Source organism: Carlito syrichta, unplaced genomic scaffold, assembly GCF_000164805.1.
Source record: "Carlito syrichta isolate Samal-C Ts95f unplaced genomic scaffold, Tarsius_syrichta-2.0.1 Scaffold306510, whole genome shotgun sequence".
NCBI lineage: Eukaryota > Metazoa > Chordata > Mammalia > Primates > Tarsiidae > Carlito > Carlito syrichta.
Genome location: NW_007250606.1, coordinates 628,206 through 654,541, shown reverse-complemented (window position 1 = coordinate 654,541; position 26,336 = coordinate 628,206). Strand labels below are relative to the sequence as shown.

The 26,336-nt window shown below is 36.2% G+C and overlaps 1 protein-coding gene across 1 annotated transcript in view; it reads right to left on the bottom strand.

The window, feature by feature from the left end:
- Positions 1–4,656: 4,656 nt before the first annotated feature.
- The window catches only part of PRTG (protogenin), a 127,189-nt gene continuing 105,509 nt past the window's right edge, over positions 4,657–26,336 (bottom strand). Inside the window, exons 12-20 of the mRNA XM_008063063.2 lie at positions 23,016–23,111; positions 21,821–22,007; positions 20,769–20,896; positions 19,343–19,513; positions 11,760–11,942; positions 10,247–10,367; positions 8,267–8,432; positions 6,039–6,143; positions 4,657–5,527 (exon numbers count right to left, since the gene is read on the bottom strand). Of these exons, the coding sequence (XP_008061254.1) occupies positions 5,123–5,527; positions 6,039–6,143; positions 8,267–8,432; positions 10,247–10,367; positions 11,760–11,942; positions 19,343–19,513; positions 20,769–20,896; positions 21,821–22,007; positions 23,016–23,111 (1,562 nt within the window). The 3' untranslated portion in view covers positions 4,657–5,122. The remainder of the gene's footprint in view (positions 5,528–6,038; positions 6,144–8,266; positions 8,433–10,246; positions 10,368–11,759; positions 11,943–19,342; positions 19,514–20,768; positions 20,897–21,820; positions 22,008–23,015; positions 23,112–26,336) is intronic.

The window sequence follows — 26,336 nt, the reverse complement described above, 5'->3', positions numbered from 1 at the left end:
GGATTACAGAGCCCAGCTGGTTTTGAAATTTTAAAGATTCGCCAAGGAGCACAAGACCTCAGATTTCCAATCTCTTTAATGCTAAACGTATTTTATAGGTATCAAAATTTCATAGAAATAATGTACCTGTGGTAGGCAAAATAATGGTCACCCACAAAAGTCCATGCCCAAGCCCCTGGAACCTGTGAATACTTTACCATACATGGCAAAAGGGGCTTTGCAGAGGTCATTAAGCTAAGGAACTTTGAGAAGAGATTATTCTGGATTACCTAGGTGGACCCAATGCAATCAAATGAGTCCTTAAGCCTGAAGAACCTTTATTGGTTGTGGTCAGAGAAAGAGAAATAATAATGGAAGCAGCATCAGAGAGATGATACAGTGCTGGCTTTGAAGATGGAGAGAGAGGTTCACAGCCTTTCAAAGATGGAAAAGACAAGGAAATAGATTTTCCCCGAAAGCCTCCATATAGCCCTGCAAACACCTTGACTTTATCCTCGTTAGACCTGTGTCAGACTTCTGACCAACCGAACTGTAAAGTAAATTTGTGTTGTCTTAAGCCACTAAATTTGTGGTAATATGTTACAGTAGTAATAAGAAAATAATACAGTATCTGTCTGGTAAAAATGAAAGACTGTTATGCTAATCTTAAACACCATTAAAGGCTTAAAGAGGGAAACAGAATATTCAAGCCTGTAAACATATACATTGCATTAGCCTGTGAGCCTATGTCCTGAGCATAAATCAATTAAACACAGAATTCTATGGTTACATTCTTCTAAACATCAAGAACACTCACAATTAGACACCTGACTGTGTATGGTGGTCTTCTCCAGAACCCGCTACTCTGTGTTCACAGACCACAAAAATTATTTTGACTACTAAATCAAAGCAATTTTATCAGAGACCCATGTGGCAAATTGTCAGAAACTGTCTGCAAAATACGTGTTTAATCATAGAAAAACGATTACTTTTTCAATATAACGAAACTTGTTTTTAACATTCAGTATTCAAAATTTACATTCAATGAAATATAAATGTATATACGTGAATCAATATAGCCATTGCTGAAGTGGAACCACATTTGGATATTCTTGCATTACAAAAAATGATACTTTCAATTTCATCTTTTTGTGACACAATCTGAATTGTTTCCAAAGATGTCTTCATATGGACTTGAACAATGATCTTGGGTTGTCAACCATGAACACATTTCTGGCAGAAGTCTTTAACAAAGCCAAGACAAACTGATGCAAATTACTCATTGTTCCAATGTTGGCATTGCTCTTGTTTGAAGCAAATACAAATAAAAGTACAGCTTTTCACAGTCCTTACTGAGGATCTAATTTCCTTGATAGGGCAAAGCTGATTTTTTAAAGTTATTTAGTGGATAAAGTTGTGTATTTACTTTTGGGCTAATCAAAATATAAAACCCCAGACTGTAATAAAAAAGATTTTTCCTTTAACCAAGGTTCCACTAAAATTTGGAAGCTGGGCTCCTTTGAAGCAATGGATACACTGCAGTTTAACAATTTTAAATTTCAATCCAACAACTTTATAGAACACACCTATCAACACGTAGCCTACTTAAACAGTGAGAGGATTTGTTTGCCTCTTACATCCTCAGAGATGAGAATATCCCTCTTATTCAGGAACTGCCTCAAGCCATCTGAGTTAGCCAGGTAATGCTTTAAGCAGGAAGAGAATGGCACAGGCTAATTCAGAGGTACCATAATACTCTGCAGTGGAAAAGCCTGCTGATATTTCTGGTGACATCTCACACTCAAGGTGTTTAAGAAAGTATCACACCATTTGGCAAAAACATCCTGTGCCTGAATCAGCAGATTTAGTGGAAAGTCCCTATGCATAGAGACTGGGTTCTGGAGAGACATATTGGGTTAACATAAAAACAAGAAACAACAGTTTAATGTACAACTAAATTTGCCTATATGCGGAGGTAACCTTAAATATCTTTGGTTTTTTTCTTCTTAGCTTGCTGATAAAAAGTACTTGAATAAAAACACTGATAAATACCCATTATTGTATTGCTTTTAATTATGTAAACTTAGCCCTTTGATATCTTTTACTACTAAAGCTAGATTCCCTATCAACCTCTAAATAAATTTATTTCAAATCTGCTCATCTTGACTTACTTACAGGCTAACCTATATATTTTAATGGTCTTTGGTATGAAAATACTGATGAGCAGTATCTTGTAATATTTGGCATAAAAATGACACGCATGGATCAGTACTTACAGCAAATAAATCTTTGGAAAAGAAAATAGTTACCATCTGCATATTAGCCCCTTTGAAGTAAAATACCACGAAGTAATACCACTATGAAAGATGAGTGAAAACCTTCACATTTTAGTTACAGTATCATACTTCAGACTTCAAAGAAGCTTGCTTTGGTCAAGTAAGGAAGTCTTTGCTGTACACTAAATATTCTTATTCAATGAGATCAAAATATTTACTTTGGGTGAAAAGATTTTTTTCTCTCCAACAAGTAACTTCAACAGTTTAAAAATACATTACTCTAATACTGTATAGTTGAAGATTTACTTGCTAAAGAAAAAAATTATACTTGAAATTATTTGGAACTGTTGGCAAAAAAAAGTATTACAACTTATTTTAAATGCTCTGGTAACAATAAGGTAGTTAAGATTACTAGTCTATTTAACTACAATAATCAATATAAACCCTATTGTTTTGGGTTAGTAACTACTTGTATAAGCTTCATATCTATAGATGTTTCTAACTAATTCAATTTTGGAAGAACTGTAATCAAAATTTCACCTTCTATTGAAAATTCTTTGGTGACAGGATTATTATGAAAATCTGTATAAGAACAAAATGAAAAGGTAAAAAAAAAATGTTCTGGCAAAGAATTAGCAAATAGTTTATAGACTAGAGATCTATAATAACTATGTGCCTACTCATCAAAAACCAAACAAATAAAATACTCTCCTCAAAGATTTTGGATCATCTTTTTAGACATTTAAAACTATTCAGATTCATACTGTCCTAGACACATCTTCCATAACCATGATGGATGATGGTTCACCTTTAGATTTTGTTTGCCTTCTAATGAAAGTTTAAAAAATAAAATGACCTCATTATACTCCTTAATGTTAGATACTATAAAAGTTGGCCCTACATACTTCTACTTATGAACCAAAAAGCGCCATACCCTGTCAATCTGCCCATGCGTCCATGTGGCAGCTCAAAAGTAACAAAATGTTCCCTGAGTACAGGAAAAAAAAAAATAACACTAGAATAACCTTAAAAGGAGGTAGTATAAAACAGGAGCTATAAAGGCAGGAACAGCATTTTTCCTTGTTGCAGATTGTTCACCTAAAGCTCTGCTTTTTTTTTTTGCCACGAAGCCCATACTTAGATAACTAACTGGGGGATTTTGAGTTTAGTTCAGAAGTGGCTGCTAGCACTTAATGTTGGTCTAATTCTGAACACATCCAGTTTGGCACAAAATTACAGGTTAAAAAAATTTTTTTTAAATGTTGTATCAGCAGTCATTGGGCTATAGATGATCCTGGGACTACTACCTAGTAATACGCTTTGGATTTTAGAACACCATTTAATATGACCCTGCCCTTCCATAAACAAAAGGTTTCAAGAGGAAACCCATTAAGATTCCTTTTAAAATGAGACTCAAAAGTCACTTCCAGAACATTTGAAAAAAACACTTTTAAAAGGCTACAGGGCCCCCTCTCTACACATTTAGTTCTTTATCCTCTCCCACTGCTTGGCACGTAGGTAACTGTCTCATGACTGAGAGAAGGCTATTCTATGTAGCTGAGTAAACAATTTGCTGATTTCAAACCAGCAAGAGGAGTAACTCATTCCTGAAGTTGGCATTTCTCATTCACAGCATTGACAATGAAAGAAGGTTAAATAAAGAGTACCAAATTCTCTTAAGAATTCAAGAAAACACAGCAAGTAGGGTAGTAGAACTCTTAACATCCCTAAATAAAACCTGTACTTAAAAAAAAAAGCTTTGGTAAGATACATCAAAATAGTTATTGATAAAATCCAAGAAACTTTTAAGGCAACTTTTTGTATTTCTGTCCTAAACAACTTCATGAGTATTAAAAAGGTATAAGGCAAAGAACTTCATAATATATACTGGAAGGCACTGTTACCATGATAACCTCAAGTTCTTTACTGTCTACTGTTGGATTTATCTTTGTTCTTAATATTTCGTGAAATTTCTTCACCCCTTTAAGCCAAACTGGTATTTTTTTTAAAAGAAAGAAAACCTTAACTTATACTCTTTAAAAATGTTCTATATGGGGTTTTACAACTAATACTGGAAAAGTGGAGGATGCTTTGCAAACTAGACAGTGCAGCCTTTGGCCAACCGTCAGGCAAGAGGGTAAGGTAGAAAAGGCACGGCTCTAGGCAGGTTGAGGTTTGGGATAGAGCACAGAAAGCACTCAGACTCTAGTGACCAAAACATAAAGGCCTTTTAAGCAGTATGATTCCCTACATGCTACTGAATAATTCTGTTCTCAGAAGAGATATACTTTTTTGTTTTGGTCATTCATTAAAATAAATAGCCCTACTTTTTCTTTTCTAGTGGTTTAACAGTCCTCACAGCCAGAGGAATTACATGATCCAAACTGTGCAGATGTCGCAGTTTTTAAAAAAATCAGAGCTTCAGATAAACATTCTTACTCATCTACCTATACGACTCCTTTGATCACACACATTACACATACAGCAATGAAAACAAAATGCTACCAGGAAGTATCATTGGTTACGTAGCTGAGATAAACTATAAAAACAAACGAGGTAACAACGTTGTCTTCGGAGTTTGCCATCCGGCAAACTGAGGTAGATAATCAGCAAAGGGGCTTTCAAAAGTCTTCCCTTTGCTCCAGTGATATATTTTATAATCCAGTCAAATATCTTGACTGTCTTTTCACATTGCTGACAATGAAACATTCAAATCATGTGAGTTCAAAAAAAAAAAAAAAAAAAACAACATTCAAAAAAACAGCTGAAATACCCAATAAGATATCAAGATTTTCACAAAAGGCTTTGGTTCCCTGTTCATTGTCCTTCGAACAGACTTACAGGTGAGAAAACCTGAGCATATCTGTCTAGATTGGAAAATCATTTTTATCAAAGCTTAGCATGGCAGGTGGCAGCTGCAGAACTGAAGAGGATGTTTGCTCGGCAACCGATGGCACTGCGGGGTCTTCACACTTCCTCATCATGGGATCCCCACCCGACTCACTACCAGTGAAAGAATTAGAGGTTGGAGGGGTGGTACTAATAACTGAGGACAGGTGTATCTCATCATTGGACTCGTGGGAGAACCTTCCAGAATCCCCCGTCTCATGGCTGCCTTCACTATTTGCTGAATGCTCCGTATCAGGTGCAACACCAAAGGGTCTTGAGAAGTTGGCTGTCTGACCTGGGGAGCTGGGAGAGTCTTCATCACTTATTAATACAGTAGTGCCTGGCTGGTAAAAGCAGGCTGCTTGAGTAAATTTTTTTGGAGGCTAGGAAAAAATAGATAAGATAGCAATGAGATAGCAAACAGATCAAGTACGTGGGCAAAAGTTAATCTGATCAGTGGTTCCCCATAGAGGGGGGAGCATATTAGAATTACCTGTGATGAGTGGAATGTCAAAAGCTTCTCTGGCGATTCTGATGCAGGCTTCCACCCTTAGCCCCGCCCCCCACTGCCCCCACCCCCAGGGAAAACCACAGCTCTGATGACTGCTCCAACTGCCCTTTCGGTTATCACAGAGTCATGCCTCAAATTAATAACATGGCATCCATGGGCAACTCCTTGGGTTCCCTCCCACTGGGGGAGCTTTCCTGTCCTCTCAATAAATCCCCCTTTCTCACTAAAAACAAAACAAAACAACAAACAAACAACAACAGCAACAAAACACCCATAAAGAACACAAGATTGAAATAAAGTATTAATTTATATTTTCCTCTATTTTAAACTACCATTTCATATACCATAGGTTGCCAAAGATTTTCCTTATTTAGGTGGGTTACCTGCTCAACTTTTATCTTCTTTGAGTCTTGGAAAAAAACCCATTTTTTCTTAGAGTTGTTTTTAATTATAGGACCATAGCTGTTAATGATCAGGTCAGTTCCTCCCTGGGGAAATAAAAGGGTGAAATGTAAATATTTTGGTATTATAGATTTCAGTTTACCACCAGTAGTATAAAGAATTTTAAATGTTAAAAGAAAAAAACGATCACAGACATCACTATTTCTTCTTTTACACAGGCTGCACACAACACATTCAGGGTATTTGTTAATCAAAATTATATACTAGCTTTATTCTAAAGATATACATATGATGAAATATTTGGTAAAGTGAAGTATAATAATTCCAAAACATATTTTCAAATGGTACAGCAAACAAAAAGTACATATAGATAGATATGAAATTATGATAAGAAATTATTAACCCTGAATTATTTGTATGTTCATTACATGATTCTCTCAATCTTTCTGTATGTTTGAACATTCAAAAAACCAATGAGGAGACAAAAATGTAATAGACCCACATTTGGTCAACAAAATGGCATTAGATGAAGTCTCAACTCTTGGGCTAACTCAAGGAACTTAAGAGGGACACCCTCCACATGTGTTTCTCTCCGTCACTTCAGGCCTCCACCCCTCTCTGCCTCCTTTCATTTCAGTTTCTTTTTCCTTTTTTCACATCCTTGTCGCCGCTGTGCTTCTCCTCACCCTTTCTCAAGTCTACTTCCAAACTGAGAATAACAGAACTACAGTATATTTTAGTACTTTTTAGGCTTATTTAACAGTTTTAGGTTCTAATGTTTTAGATTAACTTGAAATAAGTTGAATGGCTTAACTTGTATTAAAAAGTAAAGTGAAAGCTAAATTAGGCTGCAAACAAAAAATAAAATAGAAGTAACAAATATTAATTCATTAATATTTACCCATAGTATATATTATATGTATATACAAGTAGAGTGCATCTGTTGAATATAATTGTATAAAATGTAATACCAAAATTGTCTGAAATTTTATTATATTTTTGTTATTCTAAATTTTAGAAAAGGATTAGGGAAAAAAATTTATAGCAGGATTTGGCACACATTTTCTGTAAAGAGTCAGTGAATATTTTAGGTTTTGCAGGGCACATATGGCCTGTGGCACATTTTCTTCTTTTTTAAAAATAACACTTTAAGAATATGAAAATCATTCTTAGTTCAGAGGGGTGGTGGCCATGCAAAAACAGGCTGCTAGCTGGCCTGGGCTAGCCTGTAATTTGCTGACATCAATTGGTGTCAGCAATTGGTTATGGGAGCTATTGCAATAATGCACAATATCTAAAGTTGCAATGTGACTAAAAATAATTTGAAGTTAGTCATCACAATTACCACTGTACTATTATTACATGTACTGGAAAGGACGTGAAATAAATTCTTCCAGTGACATTTATATCCAACTTCCTTGGGCATAAAGGGAAGGGTCTTGATGAAGTGTCTATTTAGATGTTCCTTTTTTTTTTTTTGAGATGGAGTCTCACTGTTGCCCAGGCTGGAATGCAAAGGCACACTCACAGCTACCTGCTGGGCTCAGGTGATCCTTCCACTTCAGCCTTCCATGTAGTTGGAACCACAGGCACACACCACCATGCCTGGCTAATTTTTTGATTTATTGTAGAGACACAGTCTCGCCAAGTTGCCCTGGATGGTCTCGAACTCTTGGGCTCAGGCAATCCTCTTGCCTCCTCCTCCTAAAGTGCTGGGATTATAGGTGTGAGCCACTGTGCCCAGCCAAGATGCTCCATATTTTTTAAAATGCCATTCATACCCCAGATGTGATGATAACCAGTTCAGTTCAGCAATCAACCCAACTATTGTAAAATGGATCAATATAAAATTGTCAACCCGGAAAACGTAGAGAAGTACAAATTACAGTAAATATAGGTCAATGATGTCCTTAAATTAATAGGTTATGGTGTCCTTAAATTTAAGACATCTTTGCTCCTATAATCCCATCTCACTGAATTTATGCTACCTCCTCACTTTTTTCTATATCTCTTTCATTCTCAATCTATCCTCACCTTCTTCTCTCCAGATATTTTATGTAAGGGAGGATCTGGATACAATTTTTGCATTTCATTAATGAGATAGACGTGATATAGTCAACATATAATTTTTTGTAAGTAAATTTTATACATAGAGGGAAGACGAATGGAAGAAATGATTACGTAGCAAATCAGTCTCTCAGCTCAGTACCTTTGCGTCAATGAAGCTGTTTGGCATTATCATTGGCATTAAGGATTCTTCATTTTCTATAGCTCCTTCCAGGTTCTTTCCTACCTCATTGCCACTAGCTAAAGAAGCATTGGCACGAGGTAACTGTTGAGTTCCATTCTGTGCTATCTTGGAAGCAGATGATTTCCTGAAATAATGGCAAGAAGGATAAATATCATTTCCTAGAAAATATAGGCAAATATGCCAAATTTGGCCTATAATCACAAGCTTGCAACCAATTAAGTTCTTTAATACCTGTTTCTCAGATAGTATCAGATACTGAGAACTGGATTTTAACTCTAACATACTGCTGCAAACTTTCATGATTTAAAGATGCTTCTTTATTTCTTTTTGCTTCAGTATCTGCTTATATAAACTTCCTTTCTACAATTATTGTTGCTTATTCATAATTTGGGCAGAACTTTTTTTTTTTTTTAAAGAGACATGGTCTTGCTCTGTCGCCCAGACTGGAGTGCAGTGGTGCAATCACAGATCACCACAACCCTAAAGTCCTGGGTCCAAGCAATCCTCCAGCCTCAGCTCCTGAGCAGCTAGGACTTCAGATGTATACCACCATGCCTGGAGAATTTTAAAAATTTTCTGTAGAGAAGGCTAGGCTCAAACTCCTGGCTTCAAGTAATTTTTCCCTCCTCGGCCTTCCAAATTGCTAGGATTACAGGCATGAGCTACTGCGCCTGCCCTCTAGTTTTAAAATTTACATTTTCCCCTTCAGGTCTGCAGATTGTTACACTAACATAACAACTCCTTTTCCAATTGATGATAAATTTACAGTAGCACTTGTGCATTTAGGCATTACCAAAACGATATGTATAAAGTGTTTGTTGTTGTTGTTGAGTTGAGGTCTCCCAGGCAGGAGTACAGTGGCAACCACAGCCGTGATCTCCTGAGCTCAAGGCAATCCTTTTGCTTGAGCCTCCCAAGTAGCTGGGACTACAGGTATATACTACCACATCCAGGTAATCTTTTAATTTTTTTTTTTTTTTTGTAGAGACAAGGTCTTGACCACCAGGCTGGTCTCTAGGCTCAAGCAATCCTCCTGCCTCGGCCTCCCAAAGTAGGATTACAGGTGTTGAGCCATCACACACAGCCTGCATAAAAGTTTTATAAAAAATTTATAAAAAGTGAGAAACTTGGACAATAAAACTAAACCAGTTCAATATACTCAAAGATGTTAGAACTGATTAATGTAATTTTTTAAAATTATGTTTCAATCACAAGAACCAAACATATATAGAGGAAACTGAAAAATCTATGCTAATGAAGGGAGACTAGTGATGGGAATTACCTAAAAACAATGTGTATTTGACTTTGATTTTTTAAAATTAAAAAAACCTTAAGAAAATAAATGAAAGCAAAATCCAAAATATAAAAGGTTAAAAATAGGTAAGTTCACTGAATGCAGGTTATTGTTAAAAATTTTGCCAAAGTCAATCCATAGATGAGACTGCCTGACAGAGTTTACAGATAACCCCACCCCTACTTATTACATTTATCTTAATATTTGTCTGGAGAATCCCAACCATATGTCCTATGGTGTTCTTGATGACTCAGGCATTTCAGGGCTTGCTCCTTAAATATGAAATAATCTAGACAGTAAAGAATCCTCTTAATAAGCAGATTCATCAGATTAAGTGTGCTGTTAACAAAGAAACCAAAGGATACATTTTATGTTTTTCAAAATACTAAGGAAATGAGGAATCTAGGTCCTCATTTAAGAATATTTTATTGGCATAGTAATTTTTTCAAGTGACAAGAAAATAATCTCCCTCTAAAATGAGCACATTTCTACAGCTGTAAGAACTCAAGTAACAATACTGTACATTTATTTTAAAGTGAAAAATCCCAGTTATCCTAAAAGGCAGTTGATTTCGATTTGTTTCCTGTGGTGACTGTAATTTAAATGTTTCAACTACCTCATCATCTCTAGCAATGGAAACACACCTGGCTTTACTTCGGTATATCAAGATGAGAACACAGATGAGGATGCAGGTCAAGGCTATGCCAACACCTACAGCAATGCCAGTCATTGACTTTTGGTCCAGATGGTAATAACCTGAATAAACTAAAGGGGGAAACACACATACTCAGAATCAATCAGAAAAATAAATGATTCCATTTATCATAATTCTCAGATATTTGCTTTTCTATGATTTTTCTTCATCTTATAGGAAAAGTTCTGACATCAAAAGCTAAGCAGAAAAAGTACACATATTAATCTTTCATCAGTGATTTCAGAGTCTAGTTTATCTTCCAATATTAAAGATCCTAAATATGAGTTTTAGATGTCATATTATTATATCAAACGAACATCAATTCATAATTTATAATATTAACAGGCACGAAACATAGATGTTCCTTGATGGACTGAAGTACAGCTTTCATGTCACACTGCCTTAAAAGCAGATCTGTATGTGGAAGATTAGTTTTCCATTTACATACATTAGAGCAGTGTTTCATGTGGATATGAGTCACTAGGGGATATGTGAAAACACAGACTGATTCATCAAGTGTGGGGAAGGGCCTGTGATTCTGCATGTCTAACAAACTCCCAGGTGATGCCCATGCTGCTCGTCCCTAGACCATTTTGAGTGGCAAGGTATTTGAGAACCGGATATGACCATTACTCTCCATTTCTCCTGATGATATGGCAGCTACTGTGGCTGCCTCCTTCCTGCTCTTACATCTGACTACCCTGCCTTTTTCTCTCTCATTCCTTTTTTAAAACACACACACACACGGCACTAAATAACTATTCTCTGTGGAGCTAAGAGCCCTTAATCCTGCCCTGAGTCCGCTGGCATTTCTTCCACTTAAATCTGCCTCCTTTCTCCACAGGTCCACTCCTCCAGAGAGAAGGAAAAGGTGGCATCTAGTCCTGCAGCTCAGGGGCATCAGCTTTCTTCTTCAGAACGGTTGGACAGTGGCACTGAGTAGAGTGAGGGTGGCTCTTTAAAGATATTTTTCCAACTGCTTTACTGAAGAGAAAAAAACTTTCTTTACAGAAAGGTTGTTTTTCTGTGGTGAAAACTCTTAATGAAAACCATGCTCTCGTCTTAACTTGAATACCACAACCACCACTGCTGTTTATTTCTGTGAAACCTCCCAGGAAGCTCACTCCCATCAGTTCTCCGGTGGTACAGCTCATCTGTCTTGGTGGTTGCACAGCTGAGAAAAGAAGTATTGGGAACACAGTGGTTTGAAAACTGCAGTTGACTGAGGTAATTTTGCCTCCTTCTGAGAGTATGGAGTAGAGTCATGTAGCTCCATAATATCAGAACCTCATCAGTAACAATTAAAGAAACTGAGTGCAGGTTTAGAGATAGGAAATTGCAGGAGCTAAAATAAAGTGAGAGGGAGCTGAACACACACACACACACACACACACACACACACACACACACACACACACTTTTTTTCTTAAGAAAAATCACAGTGACTGTGGCAGTGTACAAACCTTTGGCATCAGCAGAATCTAAGCGCTTGGGCCTCTGATTTGATTCCGAAGTTTCCTTTGGAAGGACTGCCAGCTCCACAGAATTTGAAAAGGGTCCTTCTCCCACCTCATTAGATGCTGATATCTTGACAATGTACACATTTCCTGCTACCAGGTTTTCTAGCAAAGCCATGGTTATTGCCCCTATAAATACACCAATTACAAATTGAGTAAATGTTTTATCTTTCAATTATACAAACATGGTCCTTTATTTTTTAAGTATTTTTCTGAGTATAAAGGTGACACATGTTCATTGTGGAACATTTGGAAAATAAAGATGATGTAAATAGAATTACAATCTTCCATTGTTAACATTTTAGTGTATTTGTGTGTATATGTAGGCACAAGAATATGTGTGCCTACATATTTACCGCATGCATTTTTTTTTTTTGAGTTGAAGTCTCACTCTGTCTCCCAGACTGGAGTGCAGTGGCCGCTCCCTGCCACAGCAGCCTCGACCTGCTGGGCTCCGGCGACCCTTCTGCCTCAGCCTTCCAAGTAGCTGGAACTACAGGGGCGCGCTACCACGCCCGGCTAATTTTTTTGATTTATTGTAGAGGTGAGGTCTCGCCAAGTTGCCCAGGTGGATCTTGAACCCGCGGGCTCAGGCAATCCACTCACCTCAGCCTCCCAAAGCGCGGGATTACAGGCTGAGCCACCAAGCCGGCTGCATGCATTTTTATATCTTAGCGTTTTCACTTAACATTGTACCATGTACACTTCCCCTATATAAACTTTCTCTGTAGTTTTATTTTAGGAGTATTTTTTTTATTTTATTTTATTATAAAGATGTGGGGTACAATTCAGGAGGAGTAGTTCTTAAAAGTAGTACACATTTTTGTTTGCATATATATGATGAAATATATATTATATATTATAATGTTTTACTCTTTACATAGCTTTTAATAAAAATATAATTTAAAACATTTTGTTATAAAATATTTCAAACATATACACAGAGAGAATGGTATAATGAACCCAGATTCAATAATTATATTATTATTATTTAGAGATGGGATCCTACTGTTGCCCAGGCTAGATTCAAACTCCTGAACTCAAGCACTCCTCCCACCTCAGCCTCCTGAGTAGCTGGGACTACAGGTATGTACCACCGTACCTGGCTTTCAAGGATTATAATTGGATTTTTTAAAACTCAATATAAGTATTTTTAAAATTACAAATGTTTAAATTACTTATGGTAATATCTGTGACAGGTGATCTTACTATTCCTTCTTAAATAAGAAACAACACAATTATTTTTGAGAGCATGAACATATATTTCACTGACCTAATTATCTTCCCAGATTTCCTTAAGGTAAACAGGAAAGAAAGTTCAAAGGTATGAAGGACTCAGTGTGTTGAAGACCCAGGCCTCAGATTAACTACAAAATGACCACCAGCAGTCTGCATAAGATTGACTTTTCTCCAAAAGTAGTCATCATTTGAATTTATCCAATATTTGGTACCTGAAGGTATTTTCTCTGCTGGCATGACTGCTAAGGACTTCTGTTTGGACATTGCTGTTTCTTGAGGAGTCTTTCTCTCTTGTTCAGCCATGCACTGAAGTTTTTTTCTTACAAAAGGACTCCTATCCTAGGAACAAATCCTAATGCTAAGAAAGCAGTGCAATAGAAATTCAATCAGAAAGTTGCTCCACCACTGCTTTTGTGAGTGGATGTGCACTGGGAAACCTCACTTTTTCCTGACTCAGGGCAACCTTACAATTGCTTCAAAGAGCTTACAATGGCTTGTGGCAGTCATCTTCCTGGCTGGAGCTGACTGCTCTTGCTCACTTGCTTGTGTATATTTCATTATGCAAGGGAAATGTGGGGTGACCTTAGAGCTGAGGTTACGAGACAGAGGCTACCTCTGCAGGTCACATGGTGTGAGCATGGTCACCTCCAGCGGCGATGCCAGGAGCCAGAACACAACTTGTTTTCATGTTCTCTGGTTTCAACTTGGCATGAGGAAAGTGTGAGCTACTTGAGTACACAACTGTTCGGTAAACAAAGTGACCCCTATTTAGAATCAGGAAGACTCTTTCCAAAGATGCTATGTTTTTAGACAGATGAATTAAAAAACAAAGATGGACTGTGACATGTTACAATTAGCCAAAAGAAAGAACATTTCAATTTCTTCACAAATATAGATATAATTAAGTATCCATTAAATGACAGAATATGTCTCATCTTAAAAAGAACTTGGCAAAAAACAACCACTACCAGAAACTGAAAGTCTTTTCACTTAAGTTTTATAAGTGGATCAACAGTACATGTGTGTACACACTCCACTTTCCCTAAAAAATGTGTTCATTTGGGAAAAAAGGAAACTATTTATAACATCCTGGTTCACTCTGTGAGCACACTTAAAGCTTCCCAAATCTTAAAGTGATTTGACTGTCTATATTCTCTCAGCAGACTGTCTCAATCTCAATTAGTGCGATTATTTCATTCTCCTGTTTTTTATGTCTGAGTCTTTCACTAGACTAGGAATCTCATAAGCAAGACAGTGCAACAGGCTCACTGTTGATTCAGTGTTGACCAAATCTTGACATGTTGCCAATAAGTAATTTGTGACTTGGGCATATTACTGAATAATACTTTCCTCATGGGGCAACAGTTTCTACCGCATATAATTGTTATAAGGATTAAATAAGCTATCATTGGCAAATATCTGACATGTGTAAGCACTCAAAATCGAGTTTTCTCATTTACTTCTGACTCCCCTTCTTGCTGGAGGACAGAAAACTTTTTTCATATTTGAACACTTTAAGTTGTCCAGCAGAATTCTTTGTATAAAATAATTCTTAGTAAATGCTATTCGAATTTATATTAAAATGAGCTCTCTGTGACCAAGAGAGTGTTCACTTTAAATATAAAGGTAAAGGGTAAGATTTTGGGGGTTGGAGACTGCTGGGTGCAGTTTCAGACCTTTCTCTCTTCTGTCCACAGACTTTAAATGATTTTTTCCCCCAATTCCACAGCCTTAAATACTAGAGTTGCCAAAAATGTGCACATGTTTTAAGAGATGTTAAAAGACGTTCGCTGTAATGGGAAACGTCTGGACACTGGTGGTAACCTTTGAACACCTCTTGTAATTGCAGAAGTCAAATGTGACTTGTATTCATCTTTTGTTATTGGTATATATTGAATATTACAATTTTAATACACTTGTTTCTGTTCGTAAAATGTTTACATTTTTTGGCACCCTCCGTATAGTCCATGCGCTGATAACTAAGTTATATCTCTAGTCCATACTTCTCCCGTGAACTTAGCCTTCCCGCTGCTTAACCAGCCTCTTTACTTGGACATCTAAGAGACATTTCAGATTTAACATGTTCAAAAACAAGCCCTGATTTCCCTTTTGATTTTGCTTCTCTTTTTTCTTACATCCCACATCAATGTATAAGCAAGTCTAACTGGCTCTTCTATCAAGAGCCAATGCTCCAAGAACTTCTTACAACCTTTATCTTTACCACCCCATCCAAGCCCTCATCCAGTCTCACGTGGACACCTGTATATTCAATGGTCTCCTTGTTTTCACTCTTACCCTATAATCCATTTTCAGGTGGCTGCTGGAGCAATATGTAAATCTGACGCAAAAATCTCCAGTATCTTCCAACTCTCTTAGACTAAAACCATGGTTCACAGAGTCTGGTTTACAAGATCTACCCTTGGTGACCTTCCTAATTCATTTCTTTTTTTGTTTGTTTCTTTGAGATAGGGTCTTGCTGTGTCACTCAGGCTGGAGAGTGCAGTGGTGCAATCATAACTCACTGAAATCCTGAATTCTGTGTTCAAATGACCCCTTGCCTCAGCCTTCCAAGTAGCTAGGACTACAGGCACATGCCACCATGTCTGGTTAATTTTATTTTACTTTTTCAGAGATGGAGTCTTGCTATGTCTTGAACTCCTGGGCTCAAGCAATCCTTCTGCTTTGGCCTCCCAAAGTGCTGGGATTACAGGTGACAGCCACCGCAGCCAGCCTCCTACTTCATTTCTTACTGCCTGTTCTTTCCTTCACTCTAGCCTCCCTAGCCTGCTTACTGTTCCTCTAAAATACGCCAAGAAGTATATTTCTGCCTCAGGGCCTTTGCACTTACCCTAAATATCCATAAGGCTACACTCAGATGTAGTTTCTCCCAAGATAACGTCTTTACTACCTCCATCACTTTGTCTTTTTTCCCAGTTGTAGCTTTCTTTATAGCATTTATGATACTACCTAAAAATTTATATATTTGTTGGTTTGTTACCTGGGGTATAAGCTATAATGGGGCCAGGGACTTTGTTTTGTTCACTGTGACACTGCCCGTCCTTAGAAAAGAACGTGGCACATAGTCATCACCCAATAATAATTAGTTTAATAAATGAGTACGTTCCTATTATTGGTTATCCAATTCATTTAAATGGATTCCTTTATTGCAGAATTTTTAATTTTCAGTGTGAATCTCTAAATAGGAAGAAAGGTATACGGTGTCCCTCACACCTATTTAATCATGGAAAAAATATTTTGAAGGAGGGGCATCTTTATGATGTTAGGAAAATACAAAGAACAGCATTCAGGAATTGCTGAGATAAAGCATAATTTCTCAGTGCTTTTTTAGATTTAAAAATAATTGTGTAGTTTGTGCTGATTTACTGCATACCAGGAAGGCAAAGGCAGTAATTTTTGATCTACTTTAAATTACATACAAGCATAATTTCATATCACATTTCTCCTCAACCATTCTACCATGTGCCATTTTAGCCACAAATATATGCTCACCAGAAACATTTTAAAATGTTTTGATTCATGAAGAAAAATCTTGTTCCATTTGGCTATTAAATATGTGAATTAAATATATAGGTAAATATGCATAAATCTAATACATATAGAGAAAAAATTAAGAAGTACATGGGAAAAAGAAATTGACCCTTTCCTTCTTTTTTCCTCTGCCTTTTTCTACATCATTACTTTTCTAGAAGTTGCCATCATGAGACATAAAAGACATTTTATTTTTTCTTTAAATGCCATATTATATTCCTTGCTTTTTGCTTAAATGGGAGTCAAATTCTATATTTTGCTCTCTCAAAAAAGTAAATTCAATTGCTTTTTACTTATATATTTGTTCTCTATGAATCACTGATATTAGCTATGAAAAAAGTTCTCTACAGTTAACAAATAGCAAGCTTTTCACAAAGAATGTTTCTTAAAATCATACCAAGTGACGTAACAGATTATTTTTTTCGATGTACTTTTATATAGTTAGAAAGGCTTATACATACCCAAAAACCTGTAATTATAAACCATTTCACTACTGAGCCATCAATGAAGCAAAGCATTATTTTCTGAGTTCTGTCTCAAAATGACAAATGAACACATTTAAAAGCAGCCAAAACAAAATACATATTGTTTCTTTTTAGGCAGGTACAAAGGAAGAACTAAAAGAAGTATGTGTTCATGCTAGCAAAATTCTGTATTAAAGGCTAAACCTGACCCTAACAGTAACCTTAACCCTAACCCCAACATCTCATTAAATCAGGTTAGTCATTTGGTTAAGTGTTGTATCAATTAATCATTTTGGAATTTGAGATTGAATTATACATTTTAAGACTATTGTAGTAGACTGTAACACTAAAGATCCCCAGTGAATTATACCTCCATTCATTCACACTCTTGGGTAGCCCACTCCACAGTGACTTTGGGCTTGGCCATGTGGTTTGCTCTGCTCTATCAGATATCAGCAAATATGATGCAAGCAGAGGCTTGTAAAGCTTTGAACCTGGGGCTTCCTTCTTCTACTCTGGATTCTGGAACACTCTTATTGTTTTTAAGACTGCTCAGACCCTGCCAAAACTGTAAAAGGCTGCAGCCTCATGAGCTAGTAACAGAAGAACTGCCCAGTTCATATTAGTCCAAACTGTTGACTCAAAAAATTGTGAGAAAATAAAATGGTTGTTGTAAGTTTTAGATTAGTTTATTATGCATCAATAGATAATTGATATAAATATAAAATCATATTGCTCCCAAGTACTTGTTACTTTCAAGTCTCTTCAGTGACCAGGAAATCATAGCAGGGTTTCTGTTTAGTGTAAAATATGAATATACAACTATCAAAACTCCAGCTAACGTTGCCAGTTGCTTATTTTATGAATGCATAGAGTTTTATATTACATGTACATAAATGTCTTTAAAGTTTATCTTCTTAATTGGGTAAATATTCCTTTTTTAAGGTAAAAATGTATGTAGAAGTACCTAGTATTGTATAGTGTTTAGATTATGTAGATAACCAACACATTTCCTTCTTGAAATCCTTCTTAATCTTTTTTATGGCTTAGCAAACTATTTTTTGTTGTTGTTGTTTACTTGGTTTTTTGAGTAAGAGTCTCACTCTGTTGCCGAGGCTGGAGTGCAATGGCACGCTCGTGGCCACCACAGTCTTGACATGCTGGACTCAGGCAATCCTTCCACCTCAGCCTTCCAAGTAGCTGGAACCACAGGCATGTGCCACCATACCTGGCTGATTTTTTGCTTTATTGTAGAGACGAGGTCTTGCCAAGTTGCCCAGGCTAGTCTCAAACCCCTGGACTTAGGCAATTCTCTCACCTCAGTCTACCAAAGTGTTGGGATTATAGGCGTGAGCCACCATGCCTGGCCTGGCAAACTATTCTTTTTTCCATCATGCATATCTGAATTAAGGAAGTGCCAAAATAACAAAGTTTTACTATTTATGTGATGGCCCATCTAAAAACTGGCATATGGGACTTGTCCAAATGAAAGATTCAAGATTTAGAAAAGAATATAATGACAAAATACACAGTAAGTATGGTAAAAATTTTAGAGTTCAGTTTTTCTCAGCTATATATATATATATATATATATATATATATATATATATATATATATACACATATATAATTGCTAAAAAATTAAATTTAGTGTTCTTAAGCCCCAATCAGCTTTTCCCTGTACTTAAGAGGACCCTAATATTCATATGGGTCATTTTTGCATGTGAACCATTTTAGTCCATTTAGCAGTATAAAGGTCTCTCTAACCAGATCTTCTTCCAGTGTTTCCTACTCCCATGTAAGACTCACCACCACTAGAAACCTAATACTTATCCATAACAATCCTCCCTCCTTTAATCTTCTCTCTCCCTCTTATCACCCAAGCTATCCAGTTCTATCAATTTTACCTCCTTCATATCTTTCAACCATCCTCCCCTTTCCATCTTAACCCTCACCATCCTAGTCTAGGCTTATCACCTCTTTCCTAGATCACTACAATTACTTCCTGTAGAGTCTCTTTGCATGACTCTCATCTCCATTTGTCTTCAACCAACTCTCTTCTATTTACAACAGTAAGTAATCTTTCTGAAACATGAATCATTCTTAAAGTTGGTTGATGGCTTCCCAGTGCTCTTTCAGCAAAATCTTTAATAAATTGTTACTTCATACACAAAAATATAAATTCAAAATAAACTCTAGATTCCTCTTTCCCTTTGTTTCTCTAACATGAGTAATCTTAACTTTTCTTTCTCCTTGGTAATTTATGGTCATATTTACCTTCGCGGTGTAGAACCTGCCACTCTCCTGCAATCCAGGCCTTTCTGGATGCATACAGGATAGTATAGCGTGTCACAACTGTCTCTGGGCCATCAGGGGGTTTCCAAGAAACCAGAGCAGTGTCATCCTCTATCAGTGTCACTTTTACTCCAACTGGTGGGCCTGCTGGTGCTGTGCACACACATAAAAAAATTGTAATTCTAGGATAAAATGGTTGATAAACACTCAAATACCTGGCTAATAGGCTTAGAAAAGAGTTCCAAAAACTAGAAACCGCTATAAAACACATCTCAAAATCATAGCTTTTAAAGATATTAGGGATAATAGTAACATACTATTTTTCTTCTTTTTCTAAAAGCAAATCTAATTTTCATACTTATTTTTTTCATTTTCATAATATTTAAAACATTGGAAAGCATTAAAAATTCCTAGATGAGGAATATTAAATCAAAGGGACTGCATTTGTTAGGGCTCATTAAATGCTTTGCTAAACTGCTAACTAGAAAGGTTTACAGTTCCATAAGTCATACCTGTCTGTTAGATATTGATTTTTGCCCATTAATATTTAATCTAAATTACAGTTTTTACTAAAATGTATACAACATTACTTAACTTAATCTAGGAAGCCCTGTAAAAATGCTTCTCAGACTAAAACATTTAGTTATTCCCTAAAAAGTTGTGAATCGGTGAGTTTATAAAGCAGACTTCAGTCTAATAATTGTATCTGTGAAAAGTAGTGAAATATTGGAATTTAAGTTGACTCCATTTTTAATATGAGCTAAAAGTATGAAGAACTGTGTTTTTTTTAATATATACATACATCTCATGTGGAATACTGTCAAAACCTTAGGCAAAAAGTCCTATGCTTACTGACATAAGTGTCCTTTGTTTTCTCTCACTACAATTAAGATAGAGAAGGAATGATCCTTACAGATAATTTAGTCCTTTGCCCTCATTCCAAAGATAAAATGTAGGTCTAGAGACATAAAATATCTTAGCCTAGAGCCATAGGTAAGGTACAGAATTGGTCCCCAATCAGATAAACACACTGCACTTTGCACAGCACCAAGCTACCATTCACACAGACATGGGTTTGAATGGGGGCTACTAAGATTATTAACAAACATATTATTCACTTACTGCCACTTAAAATTATTTGGGTGCAGCCTTGATTGAACTGATTTACAAAAATGGATGCTAAATGTAAGCCCATTTGCTTGTGTAATATACTGAGAAGAAAAAATTTAAATGCAATAAAGGAAAATACATTTCAAGACTTAAGAAATAAAACAAAACAGATATATACACATCAACTGGTAGGTGGCAACCTGTGTAGTATCCTCCTCAAAGTAATATCTATATTTTTTTCATATGTCCTTAATTTTTTTTTAAATGCTAAAACCCATAGAAGATTGGCTTTCTTTACCTTCTGGAAGTGTAGAATGGTAGACTACAGGGCTCCAGGGACTGGAAAGCTGATCCACATGTAATCGAACAGCAAATTCGTATTTGGTGTTTGGTTCTAGGCCTTGAACCAACATGTGAGTTTCTGATCTATAATAATGAGTAATGAAGTTGTTAATGCTGGTAGCATATTGTTTCTAAAAGATTGTCAGCATTTCCAACCAATAGGTAGGGCATAATGATATCATCATCATCATCATCATCATTATTATTTTTGAGCTGGAGTCTCATTCTGTTGCCCAGGCTGGAGTGCAGTGGCATGCTCATGGCCACAGCAGCCTTGACCTACTGGGCTCAGGCAATCCTTCTGCCTCAGTCTTCCAAGTAGCTAGAACTCAGGTACACAATACCACACCCAGCTATCTTTAAAATTTATTGTAGACATGAGGTCCCGCCAAGTTGCCCAGACTGGGCATTATTTTTTATTAGCTCCCCATTTTATTTACAAAAAACTTTAGACTAAAAGAGCAATCAGATTTGACTATTAAAACACTACATTTGGTATTATCCTATAGAAATAAGTCTATAAGTTGCCCGTCTAAGAGGAAACTAGAAAATAAACAGTATGGAAACATCCCCATATAAAGGAATTTCCTCTGACATACCGGAAGTCAAATCATTCTTTTAGAGCATAGTGATGGATATTTTCTAATTCTAACCTAGGAAACAGAAAAACAACTAGTTCTACTTTTTAACACTAGCATGAAAATAGTATTTTGTTTCTTTCTTTAAACACGCTAAGTTTAGCCACTTGAAAATAACAATAGCTTTTTGCCTAATCTTGTTGCAGAGGAAGGAATATATTAAAAAAATCACTTATGTAAATTAAATGTCAAAAAGTGCAATTTTTAGAACTGAATATGGTAAAGATGCAAAACACCCAGTCATTTTATAAGTAAGATATGTCCTGAAACAAATGCTTACTGCTGAAGCCCAAGCTGGGCTCAAGATGGTAAGGAGTAAGTGTGAGTGGGAGAAAAGCAAAGAAAACAACCATTAACAAAAGCTACATACGTTTGAAGGTACAGAACCAAAGAAGCATTCTGCAGGCCGACAGGGTTACAGCGGATGGTGTAGTTAATGATTTGTGCAGTGGTGAACGCAGGCCTCCTCCAGTGCAGGAAGATGGAAGATGAGGTGTTAGCCTTCGCATAGAGATGGTGGGGTGGTGGTGGAGGAGGGACCATGCGATCACGAACAGCTATTGAGAAAGGCAGTGTTAATTTACTGCATGACATAACAATTAACAGAGAAAGTGGTGAAATTATAAAATAATAACCCACTCTATAAGTTGATTTTAGGTCTTTTTTCCATCAGAGATTCATTCTGGTCTAGAGCTATATCATCCAAATCTACACAACTCTTCTATGAGTTAGATAAGGAGTCAAATACAGTCATGTGCTGCTTAACAACAGGGACACGTTCTGAGAAATGCATTGTTATTTTTGTGTGTACATCACAGAGTGTACTTACACAAACCTAGATGGTGTAGCCTCCTACATACCTAGGCAATATAGTATAATGCTCCTAAGCTATAAACCTATACAGCATGTTACTGTACTAAATACTGTAGGCAACTGTAACACAATAGTAAGTCCTAAAGTATCTAAACATAGAAAAGGCAATGTGTTGCTTTCCAAGGTTACGACAGCAACATCACTAGGTAATAGGAACTTTTTGGTCCCATTAACCTTATGAAACCACTGTCATGTATGCGGCCTGTTGTTGACTGAAACATTATGTGGTACATGACTGTATTACCAACACTTAATAGACTAGAAAACAAAAGCACAGAGAAGTCACGCTACTAGCCAAAGATATTCAGAAAACCAGCAGTAGACTTGAGACCAGACCAACATCCTCTTTAGTGGCAGTAAAATGGCAGTAATTGGAGAGAAACAAGTAGCATCAATGTGAAAGCTGATAAAAGAAAATTCCATATGTAGATATTCAGTGGTTATTTTTCCCAGTTAAATTTCTAATGCTGTTTTGCATGCAAAATTAAAATAAGTACTTATAATTCAGTGTATCTCACTTAAATATTTATTGAGCATCTACTTGTTCAAGACACTTTTCTAGGTAGGTTGGAGGATACAAAGTAATTAAACCATCAAGGCTTCTACGTAGTAGTGAGACTGAAATTTAAAGGAGGAGGATGAGGAGGAAGACTGTGCGCCATAGAAAACAAACTACCATAACTCTCACTTACACACGCATCCTGGCGTGCTAACAGTCTGATCCGCCTGATAGCCGTCTTCCATGTTGTTGTAAGCCAGCAGCCTCACATGGTATTTTCTTCTGGGGTCTATAAAGAGACCAATAGGTTATAATTAGGACTAGGCCTCTAGATCTGAGCAAAGGTTCTGAATGAAGTCTTTTTAGATTTTGGGTTAAAAACCTCCTCACAATGCATAGAAATTCTAAGTAAAATAAAATAGTCTTTATTTCCTTATACTATACAATGACTCCGAATTCACCTTAGCATGACATTGCTATTGTGACTATCAATTATTTAAAATTTTACTTTACTCAACCTCATTTCATACAATAGCACGACCGTAACCACTCTTTTTCTTCCTCCTCAACTGACCAAATAGACTATAGATTTTTAAAAGCCTTGGGTTGCTTGATAGACCATTTGCAAGAGATTATACTATTGTAGAAGTTTTTTGTTTAGGTGATTATACTTGAGGGCGGTTTACTTAAAAGCATGGAAATCAAAGTGAGATTGTTTACTTCCTCAAAGTTGAGGAACAGTACAGTCGTCATTCTTTAATACTTTCGAAAATTTATGTAACCGCGTGTTAAGTTTTAAATTTAAATGTGTCCTTTTTTGGATTGCCTGAGCCTGTGGGTTCGAGACCTCATCTCTACAATAAATCAAAATGAGCTGGGCGTGGTAGTGCGCGCCTGTAGTTCCAGCTACTTGGAAGGCTGAGGCGGAAGGACTGCTGGAGCCCAGCAGGTCCAGTCTGGGCGACAGAGTGAGACTCCAACTCAAAAAAAACAAAAGTGTCCTTTTTATAAACCTACATTTTCAAGTTGAGTGCTAAATTTACCAAGAACGATGAGTTGGAGCTCCCTCTACTGGTGTTTGTTAACTATCACAATACCAAAACTAAAAGTCTATCCCATATACATCAAGGCATTTTTTACAGGGCTTTGAGAAAATAAATCATTATACATTTTAACTGACATTCTTTAAAAACTATTCAAGAAGCTTAATAATGTTAGTACATTTAAAGTTACTTGTTCATGATGATATTTAACTATAGAGCACTTTCTCAGGGCAAAAAAAAAATACTACACAAAAATATTTCTCTATTATACTTCTACAAATAATATTACAAACAAATGCACATAGAAATTCAATATTTCACAAGTTAAAACAACCATCATTAAAAGACATAGCCAATGTAGAAAAATATATGAAATTAAAGAATAAAAATAATTCAGTATGAATTCAATTATTTAAAAATCTGAAAATAAAATGTTAAGTTTATGAAACTCTCCAAAGTAATTTAAGAGTCTGTACAAATATTTTTTAAATAATAAATATATCCTAATATTTACTACTAAAATTCATTAAAAGATCCTAAAATATAAAATTTTCATTTCCATTTGTTTTGACAAAATTAAAACCACAAGAAGAATTTCTGCAACTTAAAAAATTTCTGTGCTCTCTATGTAGAGACACAGGAAGACTAATGTAACATTTGGCTATCCTATAGAAACTGTAGTCTTTCAACTACATTATCTTATTTGACTATCACAAAACTCTGTAAGGTACATGTTATTCCCATATTGTAATCTGTAGCACAAAGGTGTTAAGGAGAACATCCAACGTACACAAAGCTGAACCAAGAACCAAGAGCTTGTAGGGATTTTCATGGCAAATTAAAGGGTCTCTAAATTTGCAGACACATGTGCCTCTGTCACACAAGTAAGTTTGTCTCCTTATAGGAAATTTCAATACAGAGACATTTTCAAATATTTTACAAAACAATGATCAGAAAACACAGACATATATTTGGGTTTCATCACTCAAATGATTTCCAATATTTAGCATGGAAACTCTAATATTCAAAAGGCTTTGGTTCAGATGAATATAGATATTTAATTTGAATTTCTTTCTTTCCCTTTAACATATAGCTGAACACATTAGTCAAGTGAATCCTGAGTTCAGTATTACAAATACTCTCTCTGAAAGGATACAAACGGAACTCATTTGGCTCGTTGTAGTCTATTTCTTCATAAATTCATAGCACAAGTTTGAAAAACATTTATCTAGTCTGCTTTTACTCAATTAGAAGAGTGATTTAGGAAAGCCTCCTGAATGTAGAGTACTATGCCAGGAATACAGCTGATACAGAAAAGGAAGGACAGGACAGATTCAACCTCAAAGTAGTTCATTCTCCTCAGGGAGTCAGACGTGGATACGCCTATTTCTTATAGACAACTCCTTTTGATGAGGGTAATGGATACAGGTGGAGAGAGTAATCCTTGTTCTCTTGTGCAAACAACTTCAGTCAACATTGCATAAATTCTTTTTCTGGATGGTTACTTTTTGTTAGTCTTCAAATGGGGTTCTTCAAGGCTTCCCTTCTTTCTCTTTAAAAAACTTCTTATATTAAATTTTAAACACAGAATTAAACTTTTTTTGTTGGCCAGACAGTGTTATGTGTACTGACAAGCTGAGAGAACAGAGTTGCTCCTTTAATCCCCACAGCCCCTGGTTCGTGCCCACTCAGGACAGACTCACACAAGCCCCACACGAGGAGGAGTCACTCTTCTGACACCTGTTTGGAAATCCTCCAAGTATCAGGGAACAACTTCCTCAAGTACACATTCCTTCCCATGCTAGTTTACCTGAGGTCAAGAAAAGGCAAACTACCGAGCAGGAAAAATCAAGATATTGGGTACACAACATTCTCTATCTAAACAGGAAGGGTAAAACAAGAACCAGAATAATTTTGGAAATTATTCTAGTAGAAAGAGTAATAAAACATACTATATGGGAAAAATAATTTATAGGAGAGAGAAAAACCCATTTGCACTTGTTCATCTGTGATCACTCTTTATGCCCTGCAAAGACCCTCATCTTGAAAAATAAAAAGTTCAGGTTAGGGGCAAAGTTCAGCAATGGGCCATGTGAATTTGTGATGTGCTCCTTTTTTGCTTTAAACATTTTGACTCTAATCTTAAAATCTGGTCATATTATTTTGGTTTTTTAAATCCAGAGACCCTGGAACAACCTCGTTCATTCTTGTTAATCATGTACTGTTTGCAAATTTAAGAGAAGAACCAGGGACCAGAGCCCTCAAATAATGTTATGATGAGCATTACCAGGCAATAAGAGTGATTGGTTAAGAAAGAAAACAGAAAACAGCTACATGATTAACAGAATTAAGGATACAGAGTGAAAAACAAAGAATTTAGGACCAATATATTAAACATAGGCAAATGCACTAAGAATGAATCTCGGCATAAATAGCACAAGTCCAACAACTTCACAATTCTGCAAAGACCT